The sequence below is a fragment of the Furipterus horrens genome, unplaced genomic scaffold (assembly GCF_987537825.1).
Source record: "Furipterus horrens unplaced genomic scaffold, mFurHor1.1.pri manual_scaffold_6, whole genome shotgun sequence".
NCBI classification, from domain to species: domain Eukaryota; kingdom Metazoa; phylum Chordata; class Mammalia; order Chiroptera; family Furipteridae; genus Furipterus; species Furipterus horrens.
In genome coordinates, this window is record NW_028327176.1 from 157,047,198 (window position 1) to 157,062,801 (window position 15,604).

General features: G+C 34.3%; 1 protein-coding gene across 1 annotated transcript in view; it reads right to left on the minus strand.

Moving 5' to 3' along the window:
• CEP85L (centrosomal protein 85L) overlaps positions 1-15,604 on the minus strand; it is a 123,744-nt gene that overhangs the window by 95,297 nt on the left and 12,843 nt on the right. Inside the window, exon 2 of the mRNA XM_090279789.1 lies at positions 8,169-8,330. Coding sequence (XP_090135915.1) covers positions 8,169-8,330 — 162 coding nt within the window. The remainder of the gene's footprint in view (positions 1-8,168; positions 8,331-15,604) is intronic.

Sequence of the window (15,604 nt, forward strand, 5' to 3'; positions counted from 1 at the left end):
AGTATGGAGTTCCCGGGCCCCTCACCATGCATACATACTCAGGTTGTGTGAGAGGAGGCCTAAGAGTCTATATATTCACCATCACCTGGCAATAACAAGGCTGCCCACAGATGGTGGTGTCAGTGATCACGTGAAACCTAAACTTCCACCCACAACCTGTAGTAACAAGGTGCTTCCCTCCTAACTATTCGGGTATCCACTGAGGCCAAGCAGAGAGCCTAAACTTCAGGCTCCTCCTGACAGTAAGGAAACAGTGTCTCTCCCCGCTTCATAGGCCAAAACACTAGCTAACAAAGCCACCTAACAAAAAAAGGTTAAAATATATAAATAAGTAAACATTTATAATAATTTTATGTTATGTTTACTTATATGTAAATACATAATTTACATTTATAAAACACGTAAAAATGTATAAATGTAGATAAACAAGTTATTATGTAATAAATAAATTAAATCCAGAATTTCATAACAATACAAAGTTCTCCAAGTTTCAACTGAAAAGGCATGTCATACAAAGAACTAGTAAGTCCTCAAACTGAACAAAAATAAAAGCAATGGATGCCAATACCAAGATAACAAAACTATTATAATTCTCTGACAAGATTTTAAAGGAATTTTCATAAAACTGCTACAATGAACAGTTACAAATATGCTTAAAACAAATGACAAAAGAGAAAGCATCAGCAAAAAAATAGAACATATAAAGAAAATCCAAAATAAAAATACTGGAACTGAAAATTACAATAATAGAAAGAAAAAGCTCAGTGGAAGGGCTCAACAATAGAATGGACTAACCAAAGAGAAATTATCAGTGAACTGGAACAACAAAAATTACCCAATGTGAACAATAAACAAAAAATAAGGGAAGAAGAGAAAGAGAGTATCAGTCAGAGACCTATAGGCAATAAAAAAAGAATTATGGATTTGTGCCATCAGAGTCCTGGAAAAGAGGGAGAGACTGAGAAAGTACATACTCAAAGAAAATAATGGCTGAAAACTTCCCAAATTTGGCAAGAGACATAAACTTACAGACACAAAAGACTGTACAAATCCCAAACAGGATTAAATGAAAGAAATCCACCCAAAGACATGTGATACATAATTTCTGAAAAACTGAAAACAAAGAAAATATCTTTAAAGTAGCCAGAGAAAAATGACAGCAAATCTGTCATCAGAAACCATGGAAGCAAAAAAGAAGTGGTACAATACTTTTCAAGTCCTGAAAGAAAAGAACTGTCCAAATAAAATCATATACACAATGATTCATGAATAAAGGGGAATCAAGACGTTATTGGTTGGGGAAAAAAAGCTAAGGTAATTCGCCATAAGCAGATGTATCCTAAAAAATTCTCTAAACCAAAAGGAAATATTTAAAGGAAACTTGAAATAACACAAAAGAAGGAAGAAGAAAGTAGAAACATAAATAGGCATCTCGTCTTGAGTTTCTTAAATTGTGACAGTTGAATAAAAATTATAACACTGTGTGACGTGTTTATAAATGTATGTATAGAAGTCATCGGCAGCCGTCCGTCTCGAGAGACGATGGTGTAGCTTCTTAAGAGTCTATCTGCACCGCCGAGAATGGCTGTGCAGTCCGACTCGGGAGTGACACGGTATCTGTCTCCTCCCGTGTTGAATCGACATCTTGCGATGACGCTGGAGTGTCCTCTCCAGTGAAGCTGAAGCTACAGAGCTTGGGCAGGGTGATATGGAGGGTCTGCTGTTGCCCATGCAGCAGACGCCCCCTCTCTTCGCAGCTGAAGGATCCAAGGGAAAGACGGAGTCAATACAGCTTGGCTTCAGGTGCGCCGCAGGAGTTGCCGGTGTTGACTACAACGTCGAACCGCCTTAGGGACTCCGGCTCCGGATTTTCTGTCGGGGTTTACTCCCTTAGCCTTTCCCCTGAAGAGGTATGCCGCAAGGCAGCGGAGGTTTTTTGGAGTCAGAGTTTTCCTTCTCTGATGTGCCCTGACTGGAAGATCGAACCAGCGACACTTAGCTCGCAGGCCGACGCTCAATCCACTGAGCCAAACCAGCCAGGGTTGTATAGAAGTATTTGAAACAATTTTGCTATAAATGGAGGGTAAAGGGACATAAAGGGAGGTAAGGTTCCCATACTCTACTCCATTCAAACAGTTAAAATAAGTTACATACATATAAATTATATCTATTACATATATACATTATACATAATGTAATACCTAGAACAACCAACAGAAATACTATACAGAGAAAAAAAAAAAAAGAAATACTATACAGAGATACACAGATACACTTTAAAATACTATAGATAAAACCAAGTGGAATTTCAAAAATGTTCAAGTAACCCACAGGAAAGCAGGAAAATAAAAACAGAAACAAAGAAAGCAAACAGAAAACAATAATTACATTAATTGTAAGTGGTCTAAATATATCAGTCAAAAAATAGACTGGAAGAACGGATTAAAAATTATGATCCAAGTGTATGCTGTTACAAGGAACTTACTTCAAATAATAATAATACAGACAAGTTCAAAGTAAAAGAAGAGAAAGCATACCACTTAAACATTAATCAAAAGAAAGCAGATGTGGCTGTATAAATAGCAGACATCAGTATAAGGAAAATTATCAGAGACAGGAGAGGGACTTTATATAATAAAATAAGGGCTAATCCAACAACACATAGCAACCTTAACGTGCATGCATCAAACAAAAAAGCTACAATTTGTGAATCAAAACTTTATACACTGAAAAAAAATACACAAATCCCCAATTATAGTTGGAGCCTTTATAAACTGCTCTCTCAACAACTAATTGAAGAACTAGACAGAAAATAATCAAGAATATAGAAAAACTCAGGTCAACAGGGAAGAATAAGTAAACATACTTTGCCTCCTCATGCAACCACAGAAAGAATTACAACTAGACCTCAAAACAAATAACACCCAGAATCGTCAGAAAATCAAGGTGCATGGAAGTTCAACAACCAAGAATTTAAAGGAGCCACATTCATCCAAATGAGTAGGAGGGGCGGAGAGGTGGAGACAGGCAGAGAGGCACGGAGACATGTGTGGCCCAGAGAGGCAGCAGAGGTGGAATGGGTGGTCCCACATTCACGTGCAGTGGATAAAAATCAGAAGGGATACCTTGGAAGCAAGCGACCCCAGACAGCACAGCCCAGGGTTCCAGCACCATGAAGAAAAATCCCCATAACTTCTAGCTGTAAAAATCAGTGGGCACTGGGGCAGCGAAAGAAACTGCCAGATTTTCAGGAGCCTTCACTTAAATTGCCTGCACAACGTGCATATACCCTACCCGCTCTGGGATTCAGCACCAGGGCAATACCTGGAAGGGCACCAGTCACACAGGGAGATTGCCAGGCAAACCGCCAGAAGTCGGGCAGTGAAATTATCCTCCCTTAAAGCCCTCCCTCCACACAGAGCCACAAATCAGTGTGGCAGGTTGCCCCATCCTGGTAATTACCTAAGGTTCCACCCCACACTATTTACACATGTCTTTTCTACATCAGGCCATGCTACTAGGACAGGGAGTCAAAGTAGCTCTACTCAATACACAGAAACAAACAGGGAGGCTGCCAAATTGAGGAAACAAAGAAATATGGCCCAAATTAAAGAACTGAACAAAACCTCAGAAAAAGAACTAAAGAAAATGGTGATAGCAAACCTATCAGATGCAGAGTTCAAAACACTAGTGACCAGGATGCTCAAAGAACTCACTGAGTACAGCAACAACATAAAAAAGACCCATGAAAAAAATGAAGGTTACACTAAGTGAAATAAAGAAAAATCTACCAGGAACCAACAGTGTAAGGGATGAAGCTGGGAATCAAACAACAATTTGTAACAAAAGGAAGAAATAAGCATTCAACAAGAACGGCAAAAAGAAAAAAGAATTCAAAAAAGAAAGGATAGTATAAGGTGCCCATGGAACATCTCCAAATGTACCAACATCTGAATCATAGGAATGCCAGAAGGAGAAGAAGAAAAATAAGAAATTGAAAACTTATTTGAAAAAATAATAAAAGAAAACTTCCCTAATTTGGCAAAGGAAATAGATAGATATACAAGTCCAGGAAGCATAAGGAGTCCCCAACAAGTTGGACCCAAAGAGGACCACACCAAGACACATCATAATAAAATGCCAAAGGTTAAAGATAAAGAAAAAATCTTAAAAGCAACAAGAGAAAAGCAGAGAATTACCTACAAACGAGTTCCCATAAGACTGTCAGCTGATTTCTCAAAAGAAGCTTTACAGGCTAGGAGGGACTGAGCAAGAAGTATTCAAAGTGATGAAAACCAAGGGCCTACAACCAAGATTACTCTGTGTTTCTGACCACAATGAACTCAAACTAGAAATAACAAAGACAACAGGAAAATCTCCAAACACTTTGAAATTAACAAGGCACTACTATATTCTAAGGATCAAAGAGAAAGCCTCAAGCTAAATTTTAAAAAATACAATGAACTGAATGAAAATAAAAACATAAAGTATCAAAATTCATGGGACACAGCTAAAACAAGGTTGAGAAATTTTAGTACTAAATCATATTAAAAGAAGGTAATTTTTGTTGCAAATCCATAATCTAATCTACTAACTTAAAAACTTAGAAAAAGAGCAAAATAAAACTAAAATAGAAAGGATAATACAAGCAGCTGAAATCAAAATCAGAAAAAGAGAGAAAATTAATAAAACAGAGTTGATTCTTTGCAAAGATCAATAAAACTGACAAACTGCTACCAAGACCAAAAAACAACCAAAGGAAAGATGATCCCAATTACCAGTAGTAGAAATGAAACAGGCTTTCTCTTCAGAGGCTGCAGACATCAAGAGAATAAGGTAATGCTACAAACAACTCTACACACATAAATTTGACAATTTAAACAAAGTGGACTACTTTCCCCATCCCCCCCCCAAACTACAACTCATCAAACTTTAAAGAGATCATTTGAATAGCCCTATAACTATTAAGGTACTTGGATTATTTTAAATTTATGAAAAAATAGTTCACTGGAGAATTCTACCAAACACTGAGAATTAACCCAATCTATATAATCTCTTTCAGAAAACAGGAGAGAATACTTCCCAATTCATGTTATAACGCTACTATTATCCTGATATCAAAACAAGACAAGACAGTTACCCCCATAAGAAAACTACAGACCAATATCCCTTATGGATAAACAAACAAAAAAATCCTTTGTAAAGTATTAACACATAGAACTCAGCAATAAAAAGATTATACACCACAACCAAGTGGAGTTGAAAGGTGACTCAGAGTTGAAAAATCAATCAATGAAACTGACTACCATGTGAACAAGCTAAAGAAGAGTATCATATATCAATTGATACAGAAAAAGCATTTGCAAAATCCAACACCCATTCATTATTTTTAAAACTCTTAGCAGAGTAGGACTAGAGGGGAACTTCCTCAAATTGATAAATGGCATCTACAAAATACCTACAGCTAATAGCTGTTATACAACTACTGAACAGTAGAAGAATTGGTAAGATCAGGAAAAAGGTAAGGATGTCCACTCCTACTACTCATATTTGACACTGTGTTGGCTGTCTTACCCACTGCAATAAGTAAAGGAAATAAAAGTCATACAGATTGGAAAGAAAAATGTCCTTATTTACAGATGACATAACTGCCTACAGAGAAAATCGCAAGAAATCTACCAAAAAATTCCTAGAACTGAAGAGTGAGTTCAACAATGTCACAAAATACAAGATAAACATACAAAAATCAATTGTATTTCTATGTAATAAAATTAACACACTGACACCAAAACTGGAGCTATAATGACATCTACAATAACTCCCCTAAAATAAAATACTTCGGTATAAATCTAACAAAGCATGTACAGGACATATATGCTGAAAACTATACAACACTGATGAATTAAATTAAAATCTAAATAAATGGAGAAACATATCATGTGAATGAATGAAAAGACTCAACAGAGTAAAGATGTCAATTCTCCCCAAACATAGATATAATCAACACAATTACTATTATAATTCCAGCAAGATATTTTGTAAATATAGACAAAATTATTCTAAAACATATAAAAAAACAAAGGAACCGGAATAGCTAAAACAATTTTGAAAAATAAGAATAAGGTGGGAATAATTATTCTATCTGATTTTAAGATTTATTAGGCAAAGAAAATGAACCTCAATCTAAGTCTCACACTGTGCAGAAAGGAAAGCATGTCTGGATTTTCCACATCCTGCACATTCCAAGAAAAATTTAGGCTTTGTTCAGTTCCTCCTCGGTAACCTCTAAACCCTTAGGATATCTTATCTAAAGACAGTGTTTTTGTTTACCTTGGGTCACACTCCATAGAGTCTATATTAATAATTTGCATTTGGTAGGAGAGTTGAACCATGTGATAGCACTTTGACTTCTTAAAGGCTTGGAGACTAAAGTCATCCACACAGGCAGTCAATCATGCCAACATAACAAGCCCACAATAAAAATCCTGGACATCAAGGCTCAGATGATCTTGCCTAGTCAGCAATAATCCATATGTGCTATCACACATCATTGCCGGGAGAATTAAACACTGTCCACACAACTCTACTGGGAGAGGCCAAATGAATGTTTAGGCCTGGTGTCTCCTGGATCTTGTCCTTTGCTTCTATTTTTATTGATGATTGAAATCTGTATCTCTTTGTTGTAACAAACCATATCCATCAGTATGACAGCTTCTCTGATTTCTGTGATTCCTAGCAAATCACTGTGCCTAAAAGTGGTCTTGGGGACACCTAAACATACATACTTTATTTTTAAAAATTAACTCAAAATGAATTATGGACTTATATTGAAAACATAAAATAATAAAAACTTTTAGGAAAAAGAAAAAGAAAATCTTTAAGATCTGTGACTAGGCAAAGAGTTCTTAGCCTTGACCCCAATGCACAATACATATAGGAAAAAAACGGATACAACACTTGACTTCATCAAATGTAAACCTCTTGCTCTGCAAAAGACACTTAGAGGATAAAAAGATAAGCTACAGAGTAGAAGAAAATACTTGCAAACCACATGGCCAAAAAAGGATTAGTATCTAATATAAGGAACTCTCAAAACTGAACAATAAAATAAGGAAATAATCCAATTAGAAAATGAGCAAAACATGAAGAGCCAAAGAAAATAAACAAATGGCAAATAAGCATGTGAAAAAATGTTCAACAGTATTAATCTTTAAAGAACTGAAAATTAAAACCACAATAAGATATTACTTCATTCCTTTCAAATAGGCTAAAATTTGAAAACCATGAAATGCTAGCAAGGATGAAGAGAAAATTGGATTACTCATACTAATCCATTACTGATGTAAATGGAAAAGTCACTCTGGAAAATAGTGTAATAAGTTTCTTTCAAAATTAAGCATGCAACTGCCATATGAACAACAAGTGCACAGACATTTCCCACAGAGAAATAGACATTAAGTTCACATGAAAACCTGTACATGAATGCTTGTAGCAGCTTTATCCATACTAGCAAATAGCTAGAAACAATCCAGATGTCATTCAATGGGTAAATGTCTAAGAAGCAAAATGAGGTCTATTCAATACCACCAGTGCCAATACATACTACTCAGCAATAAAAAGAAGGAACACATCGATACACACAACATTCTGGATGACTCTCCAGTGAAAAACCCCAATTCCAAAGGGCCACATACTGTATGATTGCATTTATCCAGCATTCTTGAAATGACAAAATTATAGAAATGGAGATTTGTGGTTTCCAGGAGTTAAGGAGGAGGGGAAAGTGGGCGTGGGCAACATTAGGTATTCTCTGATAATAAAAATGTTTTGTATCTTCATGGTATCAATGTCAATACCCTGGTTGTGATACTGTACTGTAGTTTTGAAAGATATAACCATAGGGTGGGGGGTGTGCACAGAACCTCTGCATTATTTATTAAATTTGAATCTACAATTTATTCAAAAGAGTTTAAAAAGTGAATGAAGAAAAAACTAATATGGTCAGTGGGACAATTTCATTTTGATAGATATCAACACTGAACATCATTAAATACTCAAAACCTACTTTTAAATTTCTTGGTTTGAAACAATAAAATATATCCCTTAAATGTTCTCAATACAACCACTCTCTGAACAGTCATGTCTACACACTAAGAATTTTAGCTCACCTTCCACGCTGTCAGAACAGGAAGTTCCAATGCCAGTGTCGCCACTGTCAGAAGCTATACTATGTCTTCTGATGTGGTTATTTCGATGGTTGGAAGGAAGAGCTGTGGCCTGCCACAATGATTCACTACCAGGTAGCCATGCTGATGAAGAATAATCTGGGCCTACAAAAAAAAATGTGCAAAAATTAACACATAAATTTTAAGAGCAGACAAAATATATTTTTTCTTGTTCTTAGAAAAAAATGCACATGATGTTATATTCCATATTAAAATAGATCAATGGTATCTAAGACTCAACAAATAAACATACACATCACACACATATAAATTTAATGCTGATTTAGCAGCTTCCTCTGGTTGAAGGACTCTGATATCTGCATATAGAGACATTTGAACATTTAAATACATACTGCTCTCTTATTTCAAATGTCAAATTTATCATCTGTCTAGCAGGAAATATCAACACTCTTCTCTGGAATACTTGATAGGTAGGTATCTGTGATTCCATACACAGGCACTGGCTGAGAACTAGGCCTCAGATAAAGTCTGAGTCACACTGCACAGTAATTAAGTAGAATATGCTCATGAGAGGTCAAATAAACCTATTTTCTCTACAATAGCCAAATCACTTAAAATTTAAAATTATATTTCATTATTTAATTGATTTTATTTCTTTAGTTATCTTTTGATAAATGTTTAACACCACAGCCATCTTATGGGCTCTTTGCTCAAGTTTTCTTTTTGAGTTAGATTAAATTACTATTTTTCTAGCTAATTTTCACTCTTTAATATTTCTTGAACTTTATTTTCACTTACCATGTCTATTTTGCTTGATTTTTATTTCCCCTTTTCTGACTTATCTATTATTTTACTTTTCTGCTCACTTCATTCTTTTATTTTCTATTATAATTCCAATCAAAGTATATCCATGGGCTACACCAGTCTGTGGACTATTTATTTATTACTAATTTGTGAAAGTCAGGTGCAGAAATAAAGAATAAGAATTTAGAAATTTTTATAGCAATTTGAAAGATCAATTTTAAATCTGTTGACTTTTATATAAAACTGTAGAAGCCTGTATCTTTATTAAGGGTTAACACAATGATTCTCAAATTGGAGCTTTAAAAGCTCTGTATACAAAGTTTGGACTTTTATTTTAATGATTTCCTTAAAAATTAATAAGCACATTACAGATGATCTGATGAGCTATCTTAGAGCAACTATTTTCACCTAATGTCACTGTCCCTGCATCTGTATAGCTGCCTTAAAACAGATTTATTATGACAATTTCAATGCCCTCATTTGTGTTTTATTTGTGTTTAACTGCAATTGCAGTTACTCATACGTAAAGGCAAATAACACACCAGGCACTCACCATTATGATGTAAAACAAGATATCTGGACAAAAATATTCTGTCACCATGCCTGCTTCTAACTCTAGTCTATTATCTATACCAGTGATTGCTCAACCTTCTTCATCTCATGACAAACTAATTACCAAAATTCTGTGGCACACCAAAAAATATATCATATTTTTTGCCAATCTGACAAAAATAGGTATAATTTTGATTCATTCACAGCAGACAGCTACTGTTGTATTGGCTGTTGTTTTTTCTTTTTTCTTTTTTTATTTGACTGAGAAAAGAGGTCAGTGCCCCTCATAGAATAATCAGGTATTGAATGTTTTAAAAATTCTTGTGGCACACCAGTCAAAAATCACTGATCTATATACCAAAATGTTTTCTTCAATCAGCTCCTCAGGTAATATCTCATCTAATGAACTCAAAGTCCTATATGAACCCTTAGCAAAAAGAACAACCAGCCCACTAGTTTCTCTCCCAAGTGCATACCTATTAGTTGGAGAAATATTTTTTAATACCTAGAAAATAGCATAAATAGTCTGAGAATACACAAAATAGCAACCAAAGATATGAAAAAATATCCAATCTTACTAATAATAAGAAAAATAAAAAAGAACAAATTTTAGATTTTAAAATAATCTATATTATATATAATATTAAATATTATTGGCAAATATTTTAAAAGTTGATGTCAAACAGTACAGGAAATTTCATGTCCTTTTGTGGACATATAAATTGATACTCATTTCTGCATATATATCCAAAGGTAACAAAATCACTATCTCAAAGAGATACCTGAACTCCCATGTTCACTGAAGCGTTATTCACCATAGCCAAGGTATGCAAACAACCTGCATGTCCATCAATGTAAGATGAATGGATTAAAATTGTATGAGATAATAAACATAATAAAATACAGGGCAGGGCAAAAGTAGGTTTACAACTGTCATTACAAGAAAGTTTATTTTTGTATTATTATTTATTAATAACTGTATTATTTTCTGTACAAACAACTGTAAAACTAGTTTTGCCCCACCCTGTAACATTCTGCTGTAAGAAAAGGAAGCCCTGCCATTTGCAACAACATGGATGAACCTGGAAAGCATTATGCTAAGTGAAACAAGCCAGATAAAGAAAGACAAATACTGCATGGTATAACATATGTCGAAGTAAAAAACAAAAGTCAAATTCATAAAGAGCAAAATGGTGCTTGCAGGGTCTAGGGGATAGGGAAAATAGGAATATACTAGAAAAGGGTACAGACTTTCAGTTATAAGATGATTAAGTCTGAGAATCTAATATGATGAATATGATGACTATAGTTAATAAAACTGTTTTCTATACTTGAAATTTGCTAAGAGAGTAGAACTTAAGTGTTCTCGCCTTTAAAAAGAAAAGGTAAATATATGAAGTAATGAATGTGTTAATTAACTCTGGTAAGAATCCTTTCACAATGTATACTTAAATCATCATATTTACACTTTAAGATAATTTTACTTATCAATTATATCTCAATAAAGCTAAGAGCAAAAAGAATCCAATGTTGGAAGGAGAAGAATTACAGACAAAAGAATGTTCATTAAACAGTATGTCTAATAAGAACCAAATACAAATAAACCCAAAAGGGACAAGGGAAAAGAATTTTGGCTATTAAAATAATGAAGAAGATCTAGAAATATAAAATGCTTATGTGGCCAATATAAGTAATAAGACAACATTTCATGGGAAATTCTCAAGTAACCTCAGATTTCATATTGTCTAGGAATTCTCTCTCTCTCTCTTTTTTTTTTTTACTGTTTCTAACTTAGCTCCCACCACATCAAACTGAAGTTATCTGTTCATGTATCTGTCCTCCTTTTAGACTGTAGTAATATTCAAAGACTATGTGTTTCAGATTTTAATCAGTATTGCAGCCAGCTTACACTAAAGATTCAAACAAACACAGAACACACACAGAAACTAGAAAGAAATATAGTAAAATACTACTAGTAGTTTTCTCTAGATGGTAGGATTACTGGTAATGTCTTTGGCCTTTATGTTTTCATTTTTCTGGTAATTTATTTTTGCCAGATGGATCTTATTTCTGCCAAACTTTTCCTTTAAAGAAAGCAAAGCAATTCATTCAGGTTTTCCAAAATCACAATAACATAATAAAATGATAGAATTATCTATATAATTTGATCTCCTCCAGCTTGAACTCAGTTTTGTCTTAACCTTTAAATATACTTCTTAAAAAAAAAAAAGATCCAATATATTTTATGTACGTAGAACACTGGTGATGACTAACAGATGTCATGAATAGAATAACATTCTAACCTTTATTTTAGGTTGAATGTGTTCATTCTGAAATATATGTCTTGTTTCTATACAAGTCAATCCAGAATTACAAAGCAGTAAGAACTATCTGTGAAATATGCTCGCCAGGTGATATAATAAGGAAAACTTTCTCACACAATAGTTATGACTATGCTACTGAAATGGTAACTACTTAATTTCTAGATATGTGCTATGTACTTTAAAAAAATCCTCACTAGAGGATATTTTTCATTGCTTTTAGAGAAACAGGAGAGGGAGGAAGGGAGGGAGAGGAAGAAAAGAGAGAGGGACAGGAGGAGGGAGAGAGAGAAAGGGAGTGGGAGAGAGGGAGGGATAGAGGGAGGAAGGGAAGCAGGGAGTGGAGGGGGAGAGAGAGAGAGAAACACTGATGTATGAGAGAAACATCAATTGGTTGCCTTCTCATACACACCCTGACCGGGGATTGAACCCTCAACGTGGGTATATCCCCTGACCAGAAATCAATCCCTGATCTTTTGGTGCAGGGGATGATGCTGCAACTAACTGAGCCACACAGGCCAGGGTGGTATGTGCTATGCACTTAAAAAAATAACTTAAATAAGGTTCAGTGATCTCTGACATTAAAGTCTTACCTAGGTCCTATCATATTAAAGTAATTGAATGACTGTGTAAAATCAGTTCTCTCCAGAACAAAGAGCATTTCTGTAAGAACAGCAAAGATCTCAGGACAACAAACATTCAAACTTCTGTTTGGAAGGCAATACTTTACATTTTTAATATAAATTTCAATTCTTTTACACAGAATATTAAATGCCCAGGGATAACTTATTTTAAAAATTCACACTGAAAATATTGGAAGATCACATCAAAAAAAAGAAGTAACCTATTATATTTTCTCCCTGAAGTTTTTTAATTGAAAGAATTAATGCATACAATATCAAGTCTTCTGTAATATGTTAATATACCTATAACTGCACTTGTAATAACAACTAATCTTATCTTTAATGACAACTCTAAGCCAAAAGAAAATAAAAATAAGACCACTGACAAAGCAGATTTACACTTTTATGTAAAAAGCTGAATATATACTACAAATCATGAGTACAAATTGCAGGTTATCTCACATTCAGTAGATTTAGACCATCATTTTTAAATAAAAGAGAACAGAACAAAATAGAAAATATCAAAGCACGTTAACCCTAATAAGACGCCCATATCTCACATTTTAACATCTCTGAAATATTACCAAGTACACAGTACTTTGGCAGCAAGTTCAGAAGCGTGGCCTCCAATTGCCCAATTTTACCATCAATAGAAATTAATGTACAACTTAAAAAGAAGGATAAATCCAGGGAATACAAAACAAAAAACAAATCCCTTTTCCTTAACTAATTCATACATCTAAATCAGCTTCTAAAACTGCTCAGTCCATTTCAGAATTACTGATTGACAGAACCCTCCCCCCACCCCATCCCCACTGCCACAGATCATACCTTTTGGTTGTGCTGCTTCAAAGGTCTCCTGCTGGAGTAACTCCACCAGAGCAAGCCTTTACCCTACTATCAGAATTATCTCCTTAAAATCAAACATATTATGACATTCTCCTGCTTACATAGGTGTGTGGGTAACTTACCACATATTAAATAAAACTCAAACCCATTAAGTTTGGCAAAATTCTTCACCAAGTAACAGCTTCATTTTCTAATCCTTTGCAATCCTTACCTCTCCTATTCTGGCACCCCCACAATCCCTTTCCAGCCACACATACCTAACCACTGCCTCCAAATAGATGAGGTTCTTTTGTGACTTCAAGCTAGTTCCCTTCTCTACTGTCTTTAAGAGATCCAGTACAGAATTAACTTGTTCTAAATGTTTTCTGATTCCTCAGGCAACATTAAATGACTACTACTTTGTGCTCTCCCAACATATCATTCAAAATTCTGTAACAGCATTTACTAAATTAAATTAATCTGTATGTATATGACTTTCTTCTCCATAACCAAACTGGGAAAACTAAAAGACAACTTTTTTTCCTCTTTTTTTAGTCTCTAACAGAGCTGTATAGTTAGGCAGGGTCTCAATAAATGCAGTCATTATTACCACTGAGTACCTAATAAATGTTCATGGTATAAAAGGAAAGTTTTAGAAGACATAATTAGATCTAAAAAATATTCTTCCATTTAGAAGAAGGTGGGTATTTTTCTTGGTGGTGGTTGTTTATTTTAAGTCCAGGAGATTTTAAACTATCCCTTAAGCTAGTTTGCATTTAAGTATCTATTTAAAGATTAGTAAATATTTCCCAAAGCACCGAAAAATATACCAATAATTATAAATGTTTTGAGGAGCTTATGATCAAAATTCCTAATGAATATGGGAAAGCAATTTCTAGTAAAGTCAACAGACAAAAAAAAAGGTAATAAAATATTAAATAGAACATTAAAACACATTTTTAAATATTCATATTAACTGTAACCATCAAAAAAAAGAACCAGAAAATCTTGTACAACACTGCAGAATATCTAGCTAAGATGGAAGAAACTTAATATAACCTTAATATTTTCTTTTATTATAGATTTCATAGAATAGCTTAGTGGAAAAGAATGTGGACTGTGAAATCAGGCTGCCCGGGTTCAAGTTCTGTACCACCATTTATTAGCAACTAGTCCTTGAGTAACTCACTTAACCAATCTGTGCCTCAGTTTCTTCATATGGAAAAGAAGAAATAATTATAGCACCCATTTTATAGAGTTATTGTGATAATTAAATGATTCTGTGAAGATATTTTTTAAAAGATCCAATCATAAAAATAAACACACGGATGGAACAAAACAAAGGGCCCAGAAATAAACCCATAAAGAATGGTCAATTAACTTACTTCAAAGGTGCCAAGAATATACAATGGAGAAAGGACAGTATCTTAAATACATGGTGTTGGGAAAACTAGATAGTCGCATACAAAGAAAAATGAAACTGGATCTCTTATCTTGTACTATACACAAAAGTCAACTTAAAATAGATGAAAGACTTGAACATCAGACCTGAACCCATAAAACTCCTAAAAGAAAACGCAGGAGGTAAGCTCCTTGCCATCAGTATTGGCAATGATTTTTTTTCTTTTAATTTGACACCAGAAGCAAAGGTAACAAAAGCAAAGATAAACAAGTATCAAACGAAAAAGCTTCTGTACACACACACACACCCACGCACGCACACACACACAAAGTCAAAAATGAAAAGGTGATCTATGGAATAGGAGAAAATATCTGTAAATTATATATTTGATAAGGGGTTAATATCCAAAAGAAAAGAAAAGAAAAGAAAAGAAAAGAAAGAAAAAAGAAACTCATACTCAATATCAAAATAGTGAAAAATCTTATTTAAAAAATGGACAGAGGTTCTGAACAGCTTTATTTTTTCAAAAACATAAATGGTCATCAGGTACATGAAAGGTGCTCAATATCACTAATAACCAGGGAAATGCAAATCAAAACCACAAGGAGACATCACCTCACACTTGTCAGAATGGCTACTATCGAAATGTATTAGTAAGTACTGGCAAGAATGTAGACAAAAGAAAATCTTTGCACATCGTTGGTGGAAATGTAAACTGGTATAGCCACTGTGGAAAACAGTATGAAAGTTCCTCAAGGAACTAAAAATAGCCCTGGCCAGTGCAGAGAAGCAAGAGGGGGGAAAAAGTGAGACAACTGTAATGGAAAAACAAACAAACAGAAAAATTTTTAGTGGGGGGGAAAAAATAAAAATATAAAGAATAGAAAT